The 17,127-nt window shown below is 38.6% G+C and overlaps 1 protein-coding gene across 1 annotated transcript in view; it reads left to right on the forward strand.

Moving 5' to 3' along the window:
- Nucleotides 1-17,127, forward strand: part of Ptp10D (Protein tyrosine phosphatase 10D) — a 398,723-nt gene that overhangs the window by 208,474 nt on the left and 173,122 nt on the right. Inside the window, exons 7-8 of the mRNA XM_067156405.2 lie at nucleotides 203-371; nucleotides 12,434-12,618. Of these exons, the coding sequence (XP_067012506.2) occupies nucleotides 203-371; nucleotides 12,434-12,618 (354 nt within the window). The remainder of the gene's footprint in view (nucleotides 1-202; nucleotides 372-12,433; nucleotides 12,619-17,127) is intronic.

Raw genomic sequence — 17,127 nt, forward strand, 5'->3', positions numbered from 1 at the left:
CCCCTTACCTGTTTTTGTCTTTCAAACAAATTCTCAGAAATTTATTGTCTGTTGCCTGTATTTAATTTTTTATCCTTTTTTTTTGACACTGGCCAGATCACAGCTTTGTGCCATGGTGTACTCAGAGATTTAGCCTACAAACCTGTGCTTCTAGCTTTAGCCTCTCTTTCCGAATGAAATGATAAGTGTTATGTTGGAACAGGCCGTGCCTATAACATATCCGTCCAGACTGCTAGTGATGACGAGCTGTCGGCACCTACTACGGCACAGTACCGCACCGTTCCACTCCGTCCAATGAACGTCACTTTCGACAGGAACTCGATCACGTCTCACTCTTTCAAGGTGCAGTGGGAGCCGCCCAAAGGTATCAGGTACGTCTCTACTCTAGGTACTTCTGCGTCTGTTGCTTGTTCTTCCAATTCTGTTACAACATAAAAACTCTAAAAGACATGTGAAACCATAACATCACATTTCACAAAGAGTCTTTTTTTAATGGAGAAGAAGTTTTTTTGAGGACCTACTCTGCCGTGGTCATAGCTGCCATCAACCATTATAAGACTGTTAGGGCAAATGAGAATTGTCTGTTAGAATACAAAAGTAACACTATTGATAATTATAAAAGCATTTTAGTTGATACTTGAGATAAATGAAAGTAATGTACCACCCGCGTAGTATAACCCTCAATTACACTGGCAGTCAGCCACGAATGCACCTGGCTGGTACTACCTGTAAGCCGGTGGAAAGGACAAGGAAAGGCATAGATATCAAGGATAATTAAATAAAAAACCACCTATTCAATACTTTCCACGTTTAATGTGGTTATTATCTACATGATTTTATGTAGACTCATTTGGTCAGGTACATGTTTCACCCATTATTTTGGGCATCTTCAGCCTGTAAACAACCTTTAGGTCAAGGTTTGGGACCTTTTTAACTAATATAAACATACTAATATATACACTATATACAACATATACATTATATACAATATATACAAACATAAGTCAATACAGTAAAGTTTTTTGGTCCTAATCTATTTAATATGGAAAATGTCCAAAACTAAAATGGATCTTCTTTTCGGTGAAGAGGATTGCAAATCGGGGTTTATGTGACCCCTATATCATATTAAGTACTTGACGTATCGTGTCTGGTGACAGGATGTGTCGTCAACAATAAGAGGAGATTTGAACTGATTGTAGGTTGGTCAAGATTGAAAATATAAATTTAAATTGAATGTGTTTTAACTTGGTAGTTCTGGTTAACTTAAAATGTTCAAAACTAAAAATAAAATGAAACGGATCTTCTTTTTTCTTCTTGAGAAGGGGTGATCTTAAAACTGGAGCTTGTTTGACCCACGATTTTCATTTTCATGTTCTTGACGTAACTAATATTTAAATGTGTTGTCGTGTACAAGTGGAGATTCAAAAGTCGATTGTTGTAGGTAGACTGGTCAAAAACGTTGTGAATGAAACTGTTAGCGTCTTGACTTTGGGTCTCATGTAACGTCAAGGAATTGACAAGAGTACAATATTTAGCTGTTTCATAGTTTTAGGCTGCTGCTTAATTGGGAAGAGACATCCTAGACACTTGATACAGTCTTGTGTGAAAATTGTTCCCGTTGATGTGTTGCTTGGTCTTTGGGAGGGATCTTAAGAATATCTGTAATGAAGTAGAAAATAATTTTGAATTAAAAATTTTTTTTTTTTTGAGCACGCGTTGTGATAAAATGTATTAAATTAACACCTCTTAACTGTAAAGTGACTTACTTGTTCAGTTAATACTAGATGGATCTGTCTGTTCCGGCAGCGCCTGTCTTGTCACCATTTCTACACCTGGTGTTGTAATGGTGCGGTAATGGAGGGGCGGGGCATGGAGGGAGAGTGGGGGTAGGCTGGTCTATGGGCGTGTGTGCTGTTGCTGGAGGGGAGTTTCTAGAAGCAATATGGGCGGGTTTAACTTTTGGCATGATGGATGAAGCATTTGAGTGTGGAGATTTAAATAATTGAGGGATTTTGTTTTGATCTGAATTCACGATGTCTCTTCCCAATTAAGCAGCAGCCTAAAACTATGAAACAGCTAAATATTGTACTCTTGTCAATTCCTTGACGTTACATGAGACCCAAAGTCAAGACGCTAACAGTTTCATTCACAACGTTTTTGACCAGTCTACCTACAACAATCGACTTTTGAATCTCCACTTGTACACGACAACACATTTAAATATTAGTTACGTCAAGAACATGAAAATGAAAATCGTGGGTCAAACAAGCTCCAGTTTTAAGATCACCCCTTCTCAAGAAGAAAAAAGAAGATCCGTTTCATTTTATTTTTAGTTTTGAACATTTTAAGTTAACCAGAACTGCCAAGTTAAAACACATTCAATTTAAATTTATATTTTCAATCTTGACCAACCTACAATCAGTTCAAATCTCCTCTTATTGTTGACGACACATCCTGTCACCAGACACGATACGTCAAGTACTTAATATGATATAGGGGTCACATAAACCCCGATTTGCAATCCTCTTCACCGAAAAGAAGATCCATTTTAGTTTTGGACATTTTCCATATTAAATAGATTAGGACCAAAAAACTTTACTGTATTGACTTATGTTTGTATATATTGTATATAATGTATATGTTGTATATAGTGTATATATTAGTATGTTTATATTAGTTAAAAAGGTCCCAAACCTTGACCTAAAGGTTGTTTACAGGCTGAAGATGCCCAAAATAATGGGTGAAACATGTACCTGACCAAATGAGTCTACATAAAATCATGTAGATAATAACCACATTAAATGTGGAAAGTATTGAATAGGTGGTTTTTTATTTAATTATCCTTGATATCTATGCCTAACGTCATCTTCAATACGGAACAATAATGAGAGTTGTTACTTGTAATAAGGACAAGGAAAATCGAAGACCAAAATACAAACAACAAACTGGAAAAGAACAATAGACCCAGTACTTACCAATAAATAGGCACCATCGAACCCAGAGGACCTGGATAAAATTTTACCTGTTTTCAGCGTTGAATTGCTTAAGATCATCAAAGAAAACTCAAAGTTAAATAATTTATTTCAGGAAAGAAAAGAGTTAAACATAAATAACCAAAATGGTCACCGTCTTTTTAAAAGATAAACAAATGAATTAAGATGAAATAGTATATTAATAAATTAAGCTAAATGAATGACTTAATGACTTGGGCCCGTTTTTCTTGACTAACTTAAAGAAAAGACATAATGTGCTAACCTAGGGAATAATAATTAATAAACAACGTTCAGTGAGGTTTGCTTAACTGAGCTTTCACAAGAGCATTAAATTCTAGCTCCACAATTAATCCACTTTAAGTACTCTGTTAACTTTCAAGTTAATGAAAACTTACAGGAAAGGCAGAAAAAAATACAGTAGAAGTCCGCTATAGCGAGTACGGTATATAACTAGAACCCCGTTATAACAAAAAGTTTTGTCTGTCCCTTAAAAAGTCCTATATTAAACTGTGTATTATCGTTCAGTTACAGCGAGAGTCCTATCACTGATGCATCCGTTGTTACGAGCGATTAAGCAAGCAAGAGTTTTTCCGTTACCGATATTTATGCACCTCAGCGATTATCTTACGTACGATCAATCACCTTCGGCATTGTTTCCTCGCTATGTCCACTAGCGAGCTCTCGTTGACGTTTGAAGGCGATAATTTGCATATAAATATCATACAAATTGTATTGAACAGGTGGAATAGGAAAATAAAAAAATACAAATTTGTATGCAAATTATAGCAAATTTCAATACGGATCTAAACACGAGAATAGTTGCATGTAGAATAATTTGAAGGCAATGTCGAGTCAGTTAGTAATACCTGTCGACTGCTGTTCCATAATGAAAATTCGCAATGAATGAAGAGAATATATTTTCGTAATAAGTGCAAAAATGTGTCTGATAACAGTTGTTAACTTGTTAAAAATAAAGGCTGAAGTGAAAATCTCTTAATTTTAATGCTAAATACTGCAATAAAGTAAGAATGTGATACACCTCAAGATATGGCAGAGTAAATCACTGATTTCAGAGGGTAGTTCATATTTTCTCGCGTCTAGTTAAATTTAGGAAAGGTTATTCCCATGTAAATTTTTAGCGAGGAGGTTATCATTTCTCTACAACTGAAATGTTTGCCACAGAAACCTCTCTGGAGTGATACCGTATTTCTTTGAATCCAGGACGACGTTCCTTTCTCAGAATTTCATGTGAAAAATCAAGGGTCGTCTTGCATTTGCGGCCTAACAGTAATGAACACCACTGGCAACTACTGCAGTAACCACGCTGCTTCCCTTCACCCCCGCTCGCGTGCACACAAAACTCGCTGAAACGACCGCCTCTTTATTACACTGTACATCGCTAACCGCAGCAACTGGTTGTACAGTGCCACTGTGTAACGTCACTGGATCTCGGGAAATAGTGAAAAGAGAATGGCATTCTATTAGCCTCTACAAAAAGTTTCTCAAATCTGCAGAATGGCATCAAAACATGCAAGCTTTCGAATTCTTAGAAAGGCCACGGCTCATTGGCAGAGTTATAATGCATCTACTGTACCTGACGCTTAGTAAAATTAAGTTTTATAGACAGCAGGAATATTTTCGTGATGGATCATCGTATTGTAAAGATACGTGGAACGGGTATTGCCGGCCTATTTTGAACGGGTTCTTGTCAATATTATAATGCCTATTTTCAGTTATTGTTTATTAAATACTCGCAAATGTAGAATAATTGTGCAGCCGCAAGAAAATACGGCATAGGCCTAACTAAAGCCAATATTTGTCATTAGCGTGAAGACAGAGATAGCTAAAAATGCGTACTATACAAAAATTGTATTCAGTGGTGTGCAACAAGAATGCTTTAAAGAAGTCAAAGATGAAATTGTGAGGTATGTGCTCGAAAAACGCAAGGGCGGAGTGACCATACCACGGCGCAGTAAACTTGTTCGTTGACTTTCAACGCCCGCAATTAGGCCTATACATCGCTAGCCGCCGAAGTTGGCCGAACCCGGCAAGCAAGACATGCATGTAGCGGCCGGTTGTAGCTGTCGCTGATTAAAAGTAACATTTTTATAGACAGCAAGAATATTTTCCTGATTGGATCGTCGTATTATAGAAACGCGTGGAATAGATATTGCCGGCAAATTTTCAACGGGTTATTACACCCACGGAAATAAAGAATAATTATGCAGCTGCAAAAAAATACAGCAGAACTAAAGCCAGTGCTCGGCGTTGGCGTGAAGACAAAGATAGTCTAAAAATGCGTACTGTACAAGAAAGGCATTCATATGATTTTACAAAGTACTTTTTAAGCCGGATTTAAATTTTTTGAAAGAAAAATTGGGGCTCGTATTGCATTCAAGGTCGTCTTGGATGAAATTAAACATACACTTTCACGTAGTATCGGATTTTGAAAAATTACAAACAAGTAAGCCGTAGTGTGGGTATCATCTGTGAAAATGCAAGTTTTGAACAAACTGATTGCCATTTCATACCGATTTTAATGTGTATAGAGGTTGTCCCGACTTTTACAAAAAATCGGATATAACGACAGTACGCTATAGCGAGTAAATTTTTCGCAGTTATGAATTCTCGCTATAGTGGACTTCTACTGTATTTTCATTCGAGAGAGGGAAAAGGATTGGCAAATGCTTTGCAAGAACAAAATGTTTATAATCGGGAAGTAATTACACGGCCAACTCATGAAACCAACGGGGCCACACCCACATCATAAAACATTCCATCGCCATAACAACGAATACACACACCAGAAACAAGCTAAACGACCAATCACAGAATAAGTCCACAACAAAGGTCAAAAACATAAATAAAACAAATGAAAATCAAACCCACCCAAAGCATAAAATTACCAGATAAATATAAAGAGGGTTTAAAACTAGAATTTTCATGTACCTGCGGAACCTCACGTAAGCTTTGAGCCGCCATGGATGAAAACCTTTGGTTTTAATTTACATTATAGAGTAAACTTATTCACGGATGAATAATCAATGTATCATACATCTTGTAGAAAAATTTTACAATTACAGTAGAACTTTGATAACCTTTATAATTCGAAATTGGTTAATTGAAAATCCCACCTAATTCGAAACATGAGATACAGTTTTGCATTTTATTTCAATTGTTTAATTTGAAATACGGATAATTCGTAATTCGAAGTACAATGTCGGCCCCATTACCGAAATTCAGACTTTTAATTTGAAACTGCCTTTACATTTTAAAACAGTAGTATGTTAACAGAGTAATTTCAACTCTAAATTTATCCACTCTGCTTCATAATAGAACACGCGTTCCGGAACGTGGAGGGTTAGCTTTCCGCACTTACACTCACATCGGTGGGTCTACAGTGCGCTTCATGATTGCTAAGTTGAATGAAATCGGAATTCTTTTGTATTCAACCTTTTAAGGAACGCCGTAATATCACGCAACAGGCAGTGTGCGGGAAAACAGAATCCACGAACACTGGCGATGCCGACAGTTGACGAAAAAACGTGTCTCATATAATAAATTCGTAGGCACCAAACAATATTGTCATCGCCGGTAAAACTGCCTTGCTTTATTTTAATGCGAGCCCAAACGATCTTATGGTTTTAAAGGAGAAATTGCCAGCCGGGAAATCGTACAAGGGTAAGGGATGGGGGTCATAGTAGTGCGTTGCAATGCACATGGAAGCGAGAAACTTTATCCCCTCATCATAGGAAAGTTCGATAAGCTACAATGTGTTAAGGGCGTCGGGCACTTTCCATGCCAGTACAAAGCATCTAAAAATGCAAACAGTACAGAAATCCAAAAAGATAATGCATTTGCACAGGGGAACCAGCATAATTTATTCTCGTCTTTGAATTGTGCAATTTTTTTCTTTCGTTGCGTGAGGTTATGTTTGTCAGTGATTTATCCAAGTGCATTATTTGAACATTGTAAATGCACCTTGTTGGATACATTTCGGAAATAGTTTTTTCCATGGCATTTGAAAGGTTTAAACTGTGAATCGAGGTGATTGCATGTATTAATGGGTCTTAGAATACTTTGTGACGCGGCAAGTGTTTACATTTCTGAAGTACGAGAGAAGTACCATGGCGGGAAATCCTAGTGATATTCAAAGTTTGATTTTAAGGGTGTCGGGTACTGTCTGTGTAAATACAAGGCATCTAAAATGCATACAGTATAGTAATCCAATTAATAAAGCACTTGCACATGGAAGCCAGCAGAGATTTTTCCTCGTCTTTGAATCGTGCTTTTTTCTTTTTCTTTCTTTTGTTGCGTGAGGTTATGTTTGCCAGTGAGATATCCGGGTGCATTATTTGAATACTGTAAATGCACCTTCTTGGATACATTTTGGAAATAGGGCATTTGAAAGGTATAAACTGTGAATCAAGGTTAACTGCATGCAGTAACGGTCCTTAGAATATTTAGTAACGCGGCAAGGGTTGGTACTTCTGAATTGCAAATTGGCGGTTAATTCGAAATCACGTAATTCAAAGTCCGATTTTTGAGTCCCAACGACTTCGAATTAACGAGGTTTTACTGTACATCATCAGTAATTTAAAATTTAATTAAACCATTTGAAGCGCCGCTGCGTGGAGAGAGTTAGTTTCGAAACATTTTAAAGCACACCGATTTCCAGGAAGTAATTTCCCAGAAGAATTTTAATTCATGATCGCTGAAGTTAAATTTAATTAGGCTTGAAGAACTTGCATGTATAGATCCAATCGCCAGGGAAGAGTAAGTCAGACGTTCCATACTCATAGCCTCGTTCTTATCCCTGGTCGCAATAAATAACCTTAATTCAATATAAGAAAGATGTTGACAAATAGAAATCACAAGAAATATAATAGGGTTTTAAAACTCTCGACTCAAGACCATTGTCCTGAGTCTATATTTCAACCCGGCGTGAGCATCTTGGGAGACCCCATAACCCGTCTGCACACCATGGGTTCCACTGACGAAGTCCCTTCACATCATGGCTGGTCTTTGCTTGCTAATGTAGCTTCACCAGCTTGCTTAGGTACCACGCACTGATTGGTCGAAGAGATGTTGTAGGGGCAACCAGTGTAGATCGCTAACGCATGATCTCAACACCCTGCAGGAGCCCATAAGAAAAAGCCAGTTTAATTGATAAATATATGTATGAAGTGCCAACGGCCGTAGCCGTGTTGAAACACCGGATCTCGTGAGATCTCCGAAGTTAAGCAACATTGGGCGTGGTCAGGAGTTGGATGGGTTACCACGCGCTGTTGGTGGGGGGTAAGGGAATGGAGGAGCGGAAAGGAACTGGCCACCCTACCGCACGTAAACTCCGGCTCAGGAACACCTCTGCGGAGGTTCGGACCTGCCTTTGGGCAGAATAACCCTTACCATGTATGAAGTCTTAAAGGAGTTGGCTTTTAGTCCATAGACAGAAATATAATTAACGTGAGATGAGTAATTCCTTAGTCACCTTGTAATACAGGGAAATCCACATACATTAATAGATTAAATGAAAAGAATTTCCATGGCGAGATCGCCAGTTCTAAATTGTTTTTGGAAAGGGGCTTAAACGTGTTATTCCATAACAGTAAAGATGATATAACTAACATTTTCATGTGTGTGTTGTTAGGTAGATATTCTATGCACATGAAAACTGTTGTTAAAATTATTTTAATCATGTTTCAAATCTGTCTGTCTGTCTGTCTGTCTGTTCCTCACACAAATCTGTCTCCACCTATCTGAATCACACAGTATTTGGTATACTTACCTCTTGGAACCCTGTGGGTAACTCTCTCTACAAGTAATTTATACAGCCCTATCAATTCCCTTTATTTAAGTCCTTTGACACATTAGCATGGCCTAATAGGCTAAATATTGAATTTCTGATACAAGGATGAGACAAATCTCATTTTAAGCTTCACAATGCGAAGAAGAAAACTTGGCAAGTCCATATGGGACACCCAAACACCATGTTTTAAGGCCCTAGAACCAACTCTTTTAGCGATCTTTGCACCAGACTAACCATGATGCAGGAATCGGATGAAGAAATGACTGGTAGTTACCATGGCAACGTCAGCTCAAGGCCAAGGAGAGATTCTCTTTCAACGTTCGTTGTACACTTCAAGACTTGATTCAAGCCACTGAAGAGGGAATTTCTGTTGCCCATTTCTGGGCAGACATTTTGTGAAACATGTTTTGTGACATAAAATGTACTTTGTTTTGTTTGTATATAATAAGTTATTTATATTTTAAGTTTTTTTCAACACTCTGACATGAAATAAATAAATAAATAAATAAATAAATAAATAAATAAATAAATAAATAAATAAATAAATAACATTTTAAACTCAGAGTTTATGTTATTCTGCACTTACTGGATGCACGCTTCCATACTCTTTTATCAGTATAATGATTGTGAATAGTGCTTTTGCTATTTACAAGGCCAATTTCTAACTAGCGTTAGAGATACTCACGGTTACTGGATCTCCACATTTCTATGCTCTTCGCCACAATAGCACCAAATTGAATGGTTGGGTGGAAGAAGGGCGTAACTCAAAAAACATAGTTTTGAGATAATCAACGAAAACTACCTAGACCTTTTATCTGTTGCTGGAATGTAACAATATTCATGCATGTCTTAGAGATACACTTCCTCATATGTTTACAGTGAGTTTTATGGGCAATGTTTCAATAACCCACAAGACCAGAGCCTTAATATTTTTTGAATTACGCCCTTCTTTCATAGAAGGTCTTTGAAAAAAAGAAACCATATGAATGTAATGTTGCAAAGTGACTGTATGTATGGTATATCTTGTGGAGGTACAATACTGCATAATATTTACTACGCTGACAATCAGTTTTACAAAACATTATGTTTACTAGAAACCTGCAATGCCAGAAATAGATTAAATATTCACAATATCATAATAACATGAAATATTCCTGACGTTTCTTGATGTTCCTCTTCTCCATGTATCCCATAAGAAGTGTATCCTGTTGTTCTTTGCTTCCACTTCCCCAAAACCCTCCATGAAGAATTTCCTGGTCTTCACCAGACCTCTCATAGCATCTCTTCATGCAGCATTGTTCAACAGGTTTAAATTTTTTCTTGTTAACCTGCAGGAAAATATTATTTAGACCTAGTATTTAAGTGCTTACCTAGATCTAATGTACGGTATATTATAGTATAAGCCTGCATTAGTAGTACCCTCAATTCATTCGCCAGTGCAATATTAACAAGTAGGCTATTATACTCTCCATTTTCTTGAAGTACTTGTATATGCTTTCCTGGAATTTCGTCGGCGCTTAATGATCTCTTTCACAATTTTTTAAAACTTTTTCGTTTTGTACCCTTGTTCTTCTTTTTCTTATCATATAAATAATTGTCACTACTATTTCCTTCGTCAGAACAGTTGTATTCACTTTCATCGGAACTTGTGTGAGGTGACACAGCAGCCATTGTGATTACTTACGTCCGTCTTGCTCAAGACAGCCGCGATCTGGAAGACAGGCGCAACTCAGCAATGTATGAGAATTGACTCTCCACTGCCATCTATGAGAGCTAGTGTAAAGCCGCTTTCACTGGCTGCTGCAGACACCACCAGAGAGCATATAGTCATTTTACGGATAAAGGACGTAATTCGAGTTACGCCCTTCTTCCACCCAACCCTTCAATTGTTGCTTTCACTATTGACAAGGCCAAGATATGGAAGGAACATCCTCAACAAAACCTGCTCTTCTTCATGTAATATCAAAAAGCTTGCTATATCAAAGAAACTTCAGTAGAATTACTAAATTATTTCTACAGAAGGAATACAGTTGTGGCATTCTGTGCTCCAGCTTCATACTGCTCATTCATCATACACATTAATATATGAACATGAACTTTATTGTGTGTTGTCGCAGCTTATTGCCTCAGCCTGTTTTGATCATCTTCTCTCGGTTAGATCATTCCTACTGTAATTATTTCCATTTGGCCTTGTGACATACCATTTTGAAGTCTCTACAACGTAATTTGGTGTGTCTTTTATGTAAATTAAATTGTAAGTTTATGGGAAATTTTTTCTTGTACCTCATTTTCATATCAGATCAGACATGGCAAGGCTGAAAATATTAGATCACCAGGTGGCAGATTCCCTGTCAGTTGTTAACCTTGTGTTTTCAAACATCTGCCTTGATAAATTATTCCAAACCCTGGTTCCTCTTCCTGTAAATTAATATTTATCCCAGTTCATCCTCTTGAGTTCCTACTTCTTCATATTATGATTTTCTTACTTTGTGTCCAGTCAAGCTTATTTCTCTATTAATGTCATTCCAGGAGTTCAATTTTTGTCTATTGTTTCCGATCACAGGTGGAAGAACAACTCATAATTTGTGATCCCTTGGAAGAGGCCAGTGTTTTAATATTTTCCTTTTGAAGCCAAATGCTGTTTTCTAAACCCATTTCTAACAAGTGACATTTTGACTGTATGTGTGATTTTAAAATTGAGTTGAGTTTCTCAGAAAAAAGGTCCACGTATTCAGTTTCTCGTGCCGCATGATAGCGTGGAGCTGCAAACACAGGAGAAGGCACATTGGGGTCGGAGGAAATGAGCAATGAAATGCTGCATGGTGCGGTCTGTGTTGTGACTGGCCGGTGTACACTCTGCCTTCTATCCCCCTTTTTTTTGTTCTTTTAATTTTGTACTTAATTACATGTAACCAATTTTTTTTTTTTTTTGTGGTGCATGTAGAAACTTACTCATATACAATACAATACATACAGTATACAATTTATGTGAACATGTAAATGATTTTTTTAATTTTAGGCTAGTCTTTTTGAGAAAGCACTTCATTTTGCTTAGCACTATAGCGTATCATGTATTTGGCGCGATGTCGGGGACATTGTCCTTGAGCAGTATCACACTAGAAGCGTTCGGGCATGCAACATTAACCTGAGGAAGGTCGTGCTGATAGAGGTGAGCACTGTGTGTCGGTAAGTTTCAGCACTTGAGAAGGACTCTACCAGTGATTCAAATGTACACTTTATCCTAAACAAACAAGTGACAAAAGAAACACAAATAGAACATATAATAGCATAAACACAATGACAGGAGGCAAGGATAAACATGAATGTAGAAGAAGCAGGAGATTATCCTTGATTTCTCTTTACACACTGACATGTGTTTGTTCCTTTCCATTACTCACTATACCTTATTGCAGAGAATGTGCGTTGTTAGTACCGGCTCCTTGTCGCAGACGTCAAGCTGATAGATGCTTTGGGAAAGAAAACACACAAAACTTGCCAAGCAACTCTCATCAAAATAACAAACTTCCAGTTCTGATTGTGCTGCATATTTTACTTATTGTTGTATATTATCGTTGAGGATAGTAGTGTAGTACATGGAATGTAACTCTGTGCTTCTTTTGTTTTGTTTCAGTGAGTTTGATAAATATCAGATATTGATTGGTTTGCGGCGTCCCACCCCTGTATCTCGTCTTCGCTCCGAGCCGACAACGTGGGAGTTCAAAGAGAACCTGGATCCTGGCCGAACTTATCAAGTGGTGGTAAAAACCGTATCCGGCAAGGTGACCAGCTGGCCTGCTACCGGCAATGTTACACTGAGTAAGCTGTTTTACCATCACTGTCGTACATTCCGAGGATTGAATATTGCCATGATTGTCCTGATTGATAAGTGAGAATATTATCTTGCCTCGTTCTTCTGAAATCAGTTAGGTATCTTCATCATCAGGGTACAGTTCCTACTTAATTTCTTAATTTTTCAAATGCTTCAAGATGTATATCCACAATACAAGAAGTAGCCCTAAGCATGTTACACTGAAACTTCTGAAGTGTAGCTGCCTTTGGATTTTCCATGTATACTTCAGGAAAATTTACTCTGCGACCACTTAAATTTAACCTATTTCCTTGCAATAACAGATCTGGAAATGTGGTGGTGTGACCATTAATTTAGTTCATTTGAGATTTTCGAGATTAATATTTTTTCATTGACAGGTGACGCCAGGCTGAGTGGCCCATACAGTTGAGCACTGGGTTCCTGAGCTTAAGTTGGCAGGTTCAATTCCACTTAGGCTGGTTTCTCGTAGAACTTTGCAAAAGGTATTGTGCACCATGAATGAATCATGTGAGTACAACAAAGGTTTAATTATACTCTAACCATAATGGTTAAAATAATAAATTTACAGCAAAGGTTGTCGCACGGTATTGTCATAGGGTAATGTGTGTCCCTAGGGGGCGTACATCAGATGTAAGACAGTGTGAGCCACCAAGCCAGGTCGAGCGAACACACCACCTTTGAACTGCTGTACGAGTTTGAGAGAGAGACTGTATTGCTCTCCACTTGAAACATTCTGACTGCGCTGTGGATGGAGTGACATGCGTCGACCACCAAAAGGGAGGGTTACTTCATTGTGTAAGCACTCGGAGACATAACACTGCATGTGGTTGTCTGCCTGTGTCCACCAGTACCATATCCGGGTGGTTAGCAGAGCAAGATCCGTCATCGTGACGTCCCTTACAATATCTACCAGTGCGCCTTCAGCATCACGGGGCACATTTGAACTTCTGCCAGGAACAGGCAACATAAAAGTTTGCAGATTTGTCACGAGTGGTGTTCAGCAGCGAATGACGGTTATGTCTGAATACAGACAGCTGCTGAATTCGAGCCTGCAGGTGTCATGGCTAGCATAGTAATTTAAGTTTCATTATAAAGTGGCACATCCTCTCCAACAAGAGGTGATGTAGGGTGCTGTTTCCTATGATTTCTGCCCCCCAACTTGTGGAAATAGAAGGAACCCAGACGACACAGGAAATTCTGCAAGTCTGTGCGTTTCCCTTGCTGCTGCAGCTGACTGCCCAGCCTCACACAGTAGGGGTATCTCTGGTCTCTCTTTGTGATGTCAGCAACATCTCCAGACCTCTCGCCTAGAGAGAAGTTGTGGGAGAAGACCAGCAGCAATTATTGCAGAATTAGAGGGTCAGTTGTGCATGCTGTGGCAGGATCTTCCTCAGGAGAACATCCGATGTCTTCCTGCCTCCTCGCCTGTCTCCGTGCTTTGGGCAGTCCAACACCACACTAGTGTTTGTGAGCCTGCAATATATGCTTGGCGTGGTCTCCTATCTCTGTACCCCCTTACATGATGACTCCTTCATGGTGCACTTTTAGCAAATGTGTGTGTGCATTTAACAAAAAAATTTGAGGCTATAACCAATGGCAGCTGTCTTTCCATATTCCTCTATCCAACCAGCATTGCTGCTTCAATCCTGGTACCTTGATTGAGTCCAGCCTGTACCTCTTGTTCTCCATCGTCTGCTTTGCTATCGTCCGCTCGTCCATCGTCTTAACATATTCGTCTCACCATTCTGTTAGGAAGTTTTTCCCTCTTGACATCCACATCGTACTCTGTCCTTTCCTATTTCTGGCCTGGATTTTACTCTCCCTTATTTTCATCATTATCCAGGTCTCTCCATGTCCAACCCTGTCCCGTGTACAGGACGCTTTTGACAGTACATTTCCCTTGTCTTTCTCCTCTAGTCAACAGCATTGACGTGTTCTCCTCCACATTTATTATCAATGTAGTCTTATTTCAGTATCATGATAAAGTGATAGAAAATGTCTTTTTTGTTGAAATATGGTGGTTAATGAAGCATAGTAGAGAGATTGGGTAAATTGGAGGTGAACCCTGTAGCTTTTGCAGTTTATTTGAATATTTCATTCTTTTCAAGGCACACTGTATGTCGTCCAGTTAATACTACTTTCAGGAACGCTTGAGATGGCCATAGAAGATGATGGTTATCAGTAATGAGCAAAGGAAGGAGGAGAATGATTAACTTGACGCCACTTTGGATGCGTCGTGCAGAGCTGTCATCACTCTTCAGGTTGTTGGATATTACTCGTTTGCTTGCTTCAGCACACGCACACTGGTCTGAAAACTGAGCTGCACTTGAGATGACAAACTGAAGAAAGCACACAAAATACAATGTTATTTAGTTGCCTGTTATGTGTGAGAAAATATCTTTGTTTCAGTTATTGCGCACTATTCGTTAAGTAATAATTACTGTATTTGTTAGCATGTTGTGAATTGAGAATACAAAAAGTGCTTTATTGAAAAAATTTAGATCAGTAATATTACGTTTGGCAAATACCTTATCAACGCTTAAGAACCAGTACTACATTGGGACAGAACGTGACTTTTATACAAGAAGGGAAAAAGACCCATAAAAACGGTTAATATTGTCAAGAAGTCTCAGAAATTGGTCTCTCTTTTTTGCGTCTCACCGACACAGACAGGTCTTACGGCCACGATGGGATGCGAAAGGCCTACTGAACTTTTGTAAGTAAGAGAAGAAACAGTATTTATGTGCGTACATCTCGTCGTTAGTTCTCCTGTGTTCTGTTAGCTACATGGTGGTGTTTCTTATGAGGTAAGACCGGTCAATATTGAACAGAGTCTAAACGAGTTTGCTGGTCCTGAAGAGTTTGCCATTCAGAAGAGATGAATCACACTTTGTTATTGGGATTAGTTGGTGAAGCTGAAGATGGTGTTCTTCACTGTTGTTAGTTTGAAGGTTGCTTTGTGATTTCTCATTTTCACACAGGCAAATGCTGGCCGCTTCCTTCTCACTCCTACTTCTTTCCTGTCCCATTGTCTCCAAAAGACCTATCTGTGTCATTGCGATGTAAAGCCAATTCTAAAGGCGGGGTCATTGGCAGCTCGTTCTTTGGGATCCGAGCAAACATCAGATCTTCGTTGCTTTTGGTCATCGTTCAAGAGTCTGGACACAAACTTTGATGCAACAGACCACACGTGGAAATCTTCTGTTAGGATCTATGACCGATTTCCAGTAGTGCACTGACTCCGTGAATGACTAGTGGATAGTCTGAGGCATTTCTGGTGTTGAAGTGGGCACTTGGCAGCTTAAAGTGGGAAAAGTTCTCAAAAGCTCCACAAAAACGATCGTCAACATTTCATAACGTTCTGAAGCAAAAACATTGTTTACGTGAATGCTCCATTTTGGTTTAGCGCTCCATACGACCATGGAAAGTAAACTCCGGACTTCATGTGTTCCACAGACTTTCTTCCATACTTGTCGGTAGTGTATCAAGCTTTGTTACTTTGCGACTACCCTTTTTGTTTATTTTAGCCCCATCTCTTGAACGTTTTGAAATCTTTTGTAGAATTTTGAAATGCTTTTACTGTATTTGTACTGCTTATTTTTTCATGTTGTTTCCCAGAAAAGATAGAGATTGTTCACTGAGTAACCAAATAAGTTTAAGTTAAATTGAATATAACAGTCAGTGAGCATCATGAATTATTTCACCTGTTGTAGATATTAGTAAGAGGAACTAAATATGCCATATAATAGTATCTTTTGATGAAGACTGAATTACAAGTGTGAAGAAAATTTGTGAAGATCACACAATAAACAGACAACTTATTTTTGCTGACAAGAACCCCCCCCCCGAGACACGTTGCTGTAAACTAGAGCCTAGTGCTATAAGATAGTGACTTAGAACATGGAATGGTCATTGGTTGCCTCATCAGTAAGCTAAAACTGCTAAACATGCAGAATGAACTTTAAAACTACTTTCTGGGTCAAATTATGACTAATGAAAGGCATTAGTTTCTGCCTAGAAATGCCTGTTTTGACAGTTAGCGTCCACTTTGTGGTAAATGTCTAAGTACTGTAAAACGGCTTCTTCATTTTTTTTGTTTCGGTGTATGACGTTGGTCGATGGAAAGTAACGGGCCACGTATGATAGTGGGAGCAGACAGCAGACGATGTTCTGCTATGTCCAATCAGTGTGATCACATGACAAAACATGCCGCGCTCGGTGGTGTTGTTTTGAACAGAGTGGCGAGATTTTGTACATTGGAGGTATGCAATCCAGAAACTGGTCTCGATGAAATTCCTAGAGATATGGGAAAAATTCAGGAAGATTTCCCAAACGAATCCTGCTTGGGAAGATAAGAACTCCCTCCTGTGAGGTGAGAGGATATAAACTGTAGTGTAGCTGGAGATCAGGATGCCTAATAACGTTGTTTAGGAAATAATTTAAGTTTTAAATAGTTGGTAGGGATGGTGTGCCTGCTTTTGCCCGGGGTTTGATTC

The sequence above is a fragment of the Anabrus simplex genome, chromosome 12 (assembly GCF_040414725.1).
Source record: "Anabrus simplex isolate iqAnaSimp1 chromosome 12, ASM4041472v1, whole genome shotgun sequence".
NCBI classification, from domain to species: Eukaryota; Metazoa; Arthropoda; class Insecta; order Orthoptera; family Tettigoniidae; genus Anabrus; species Anabrus simplex.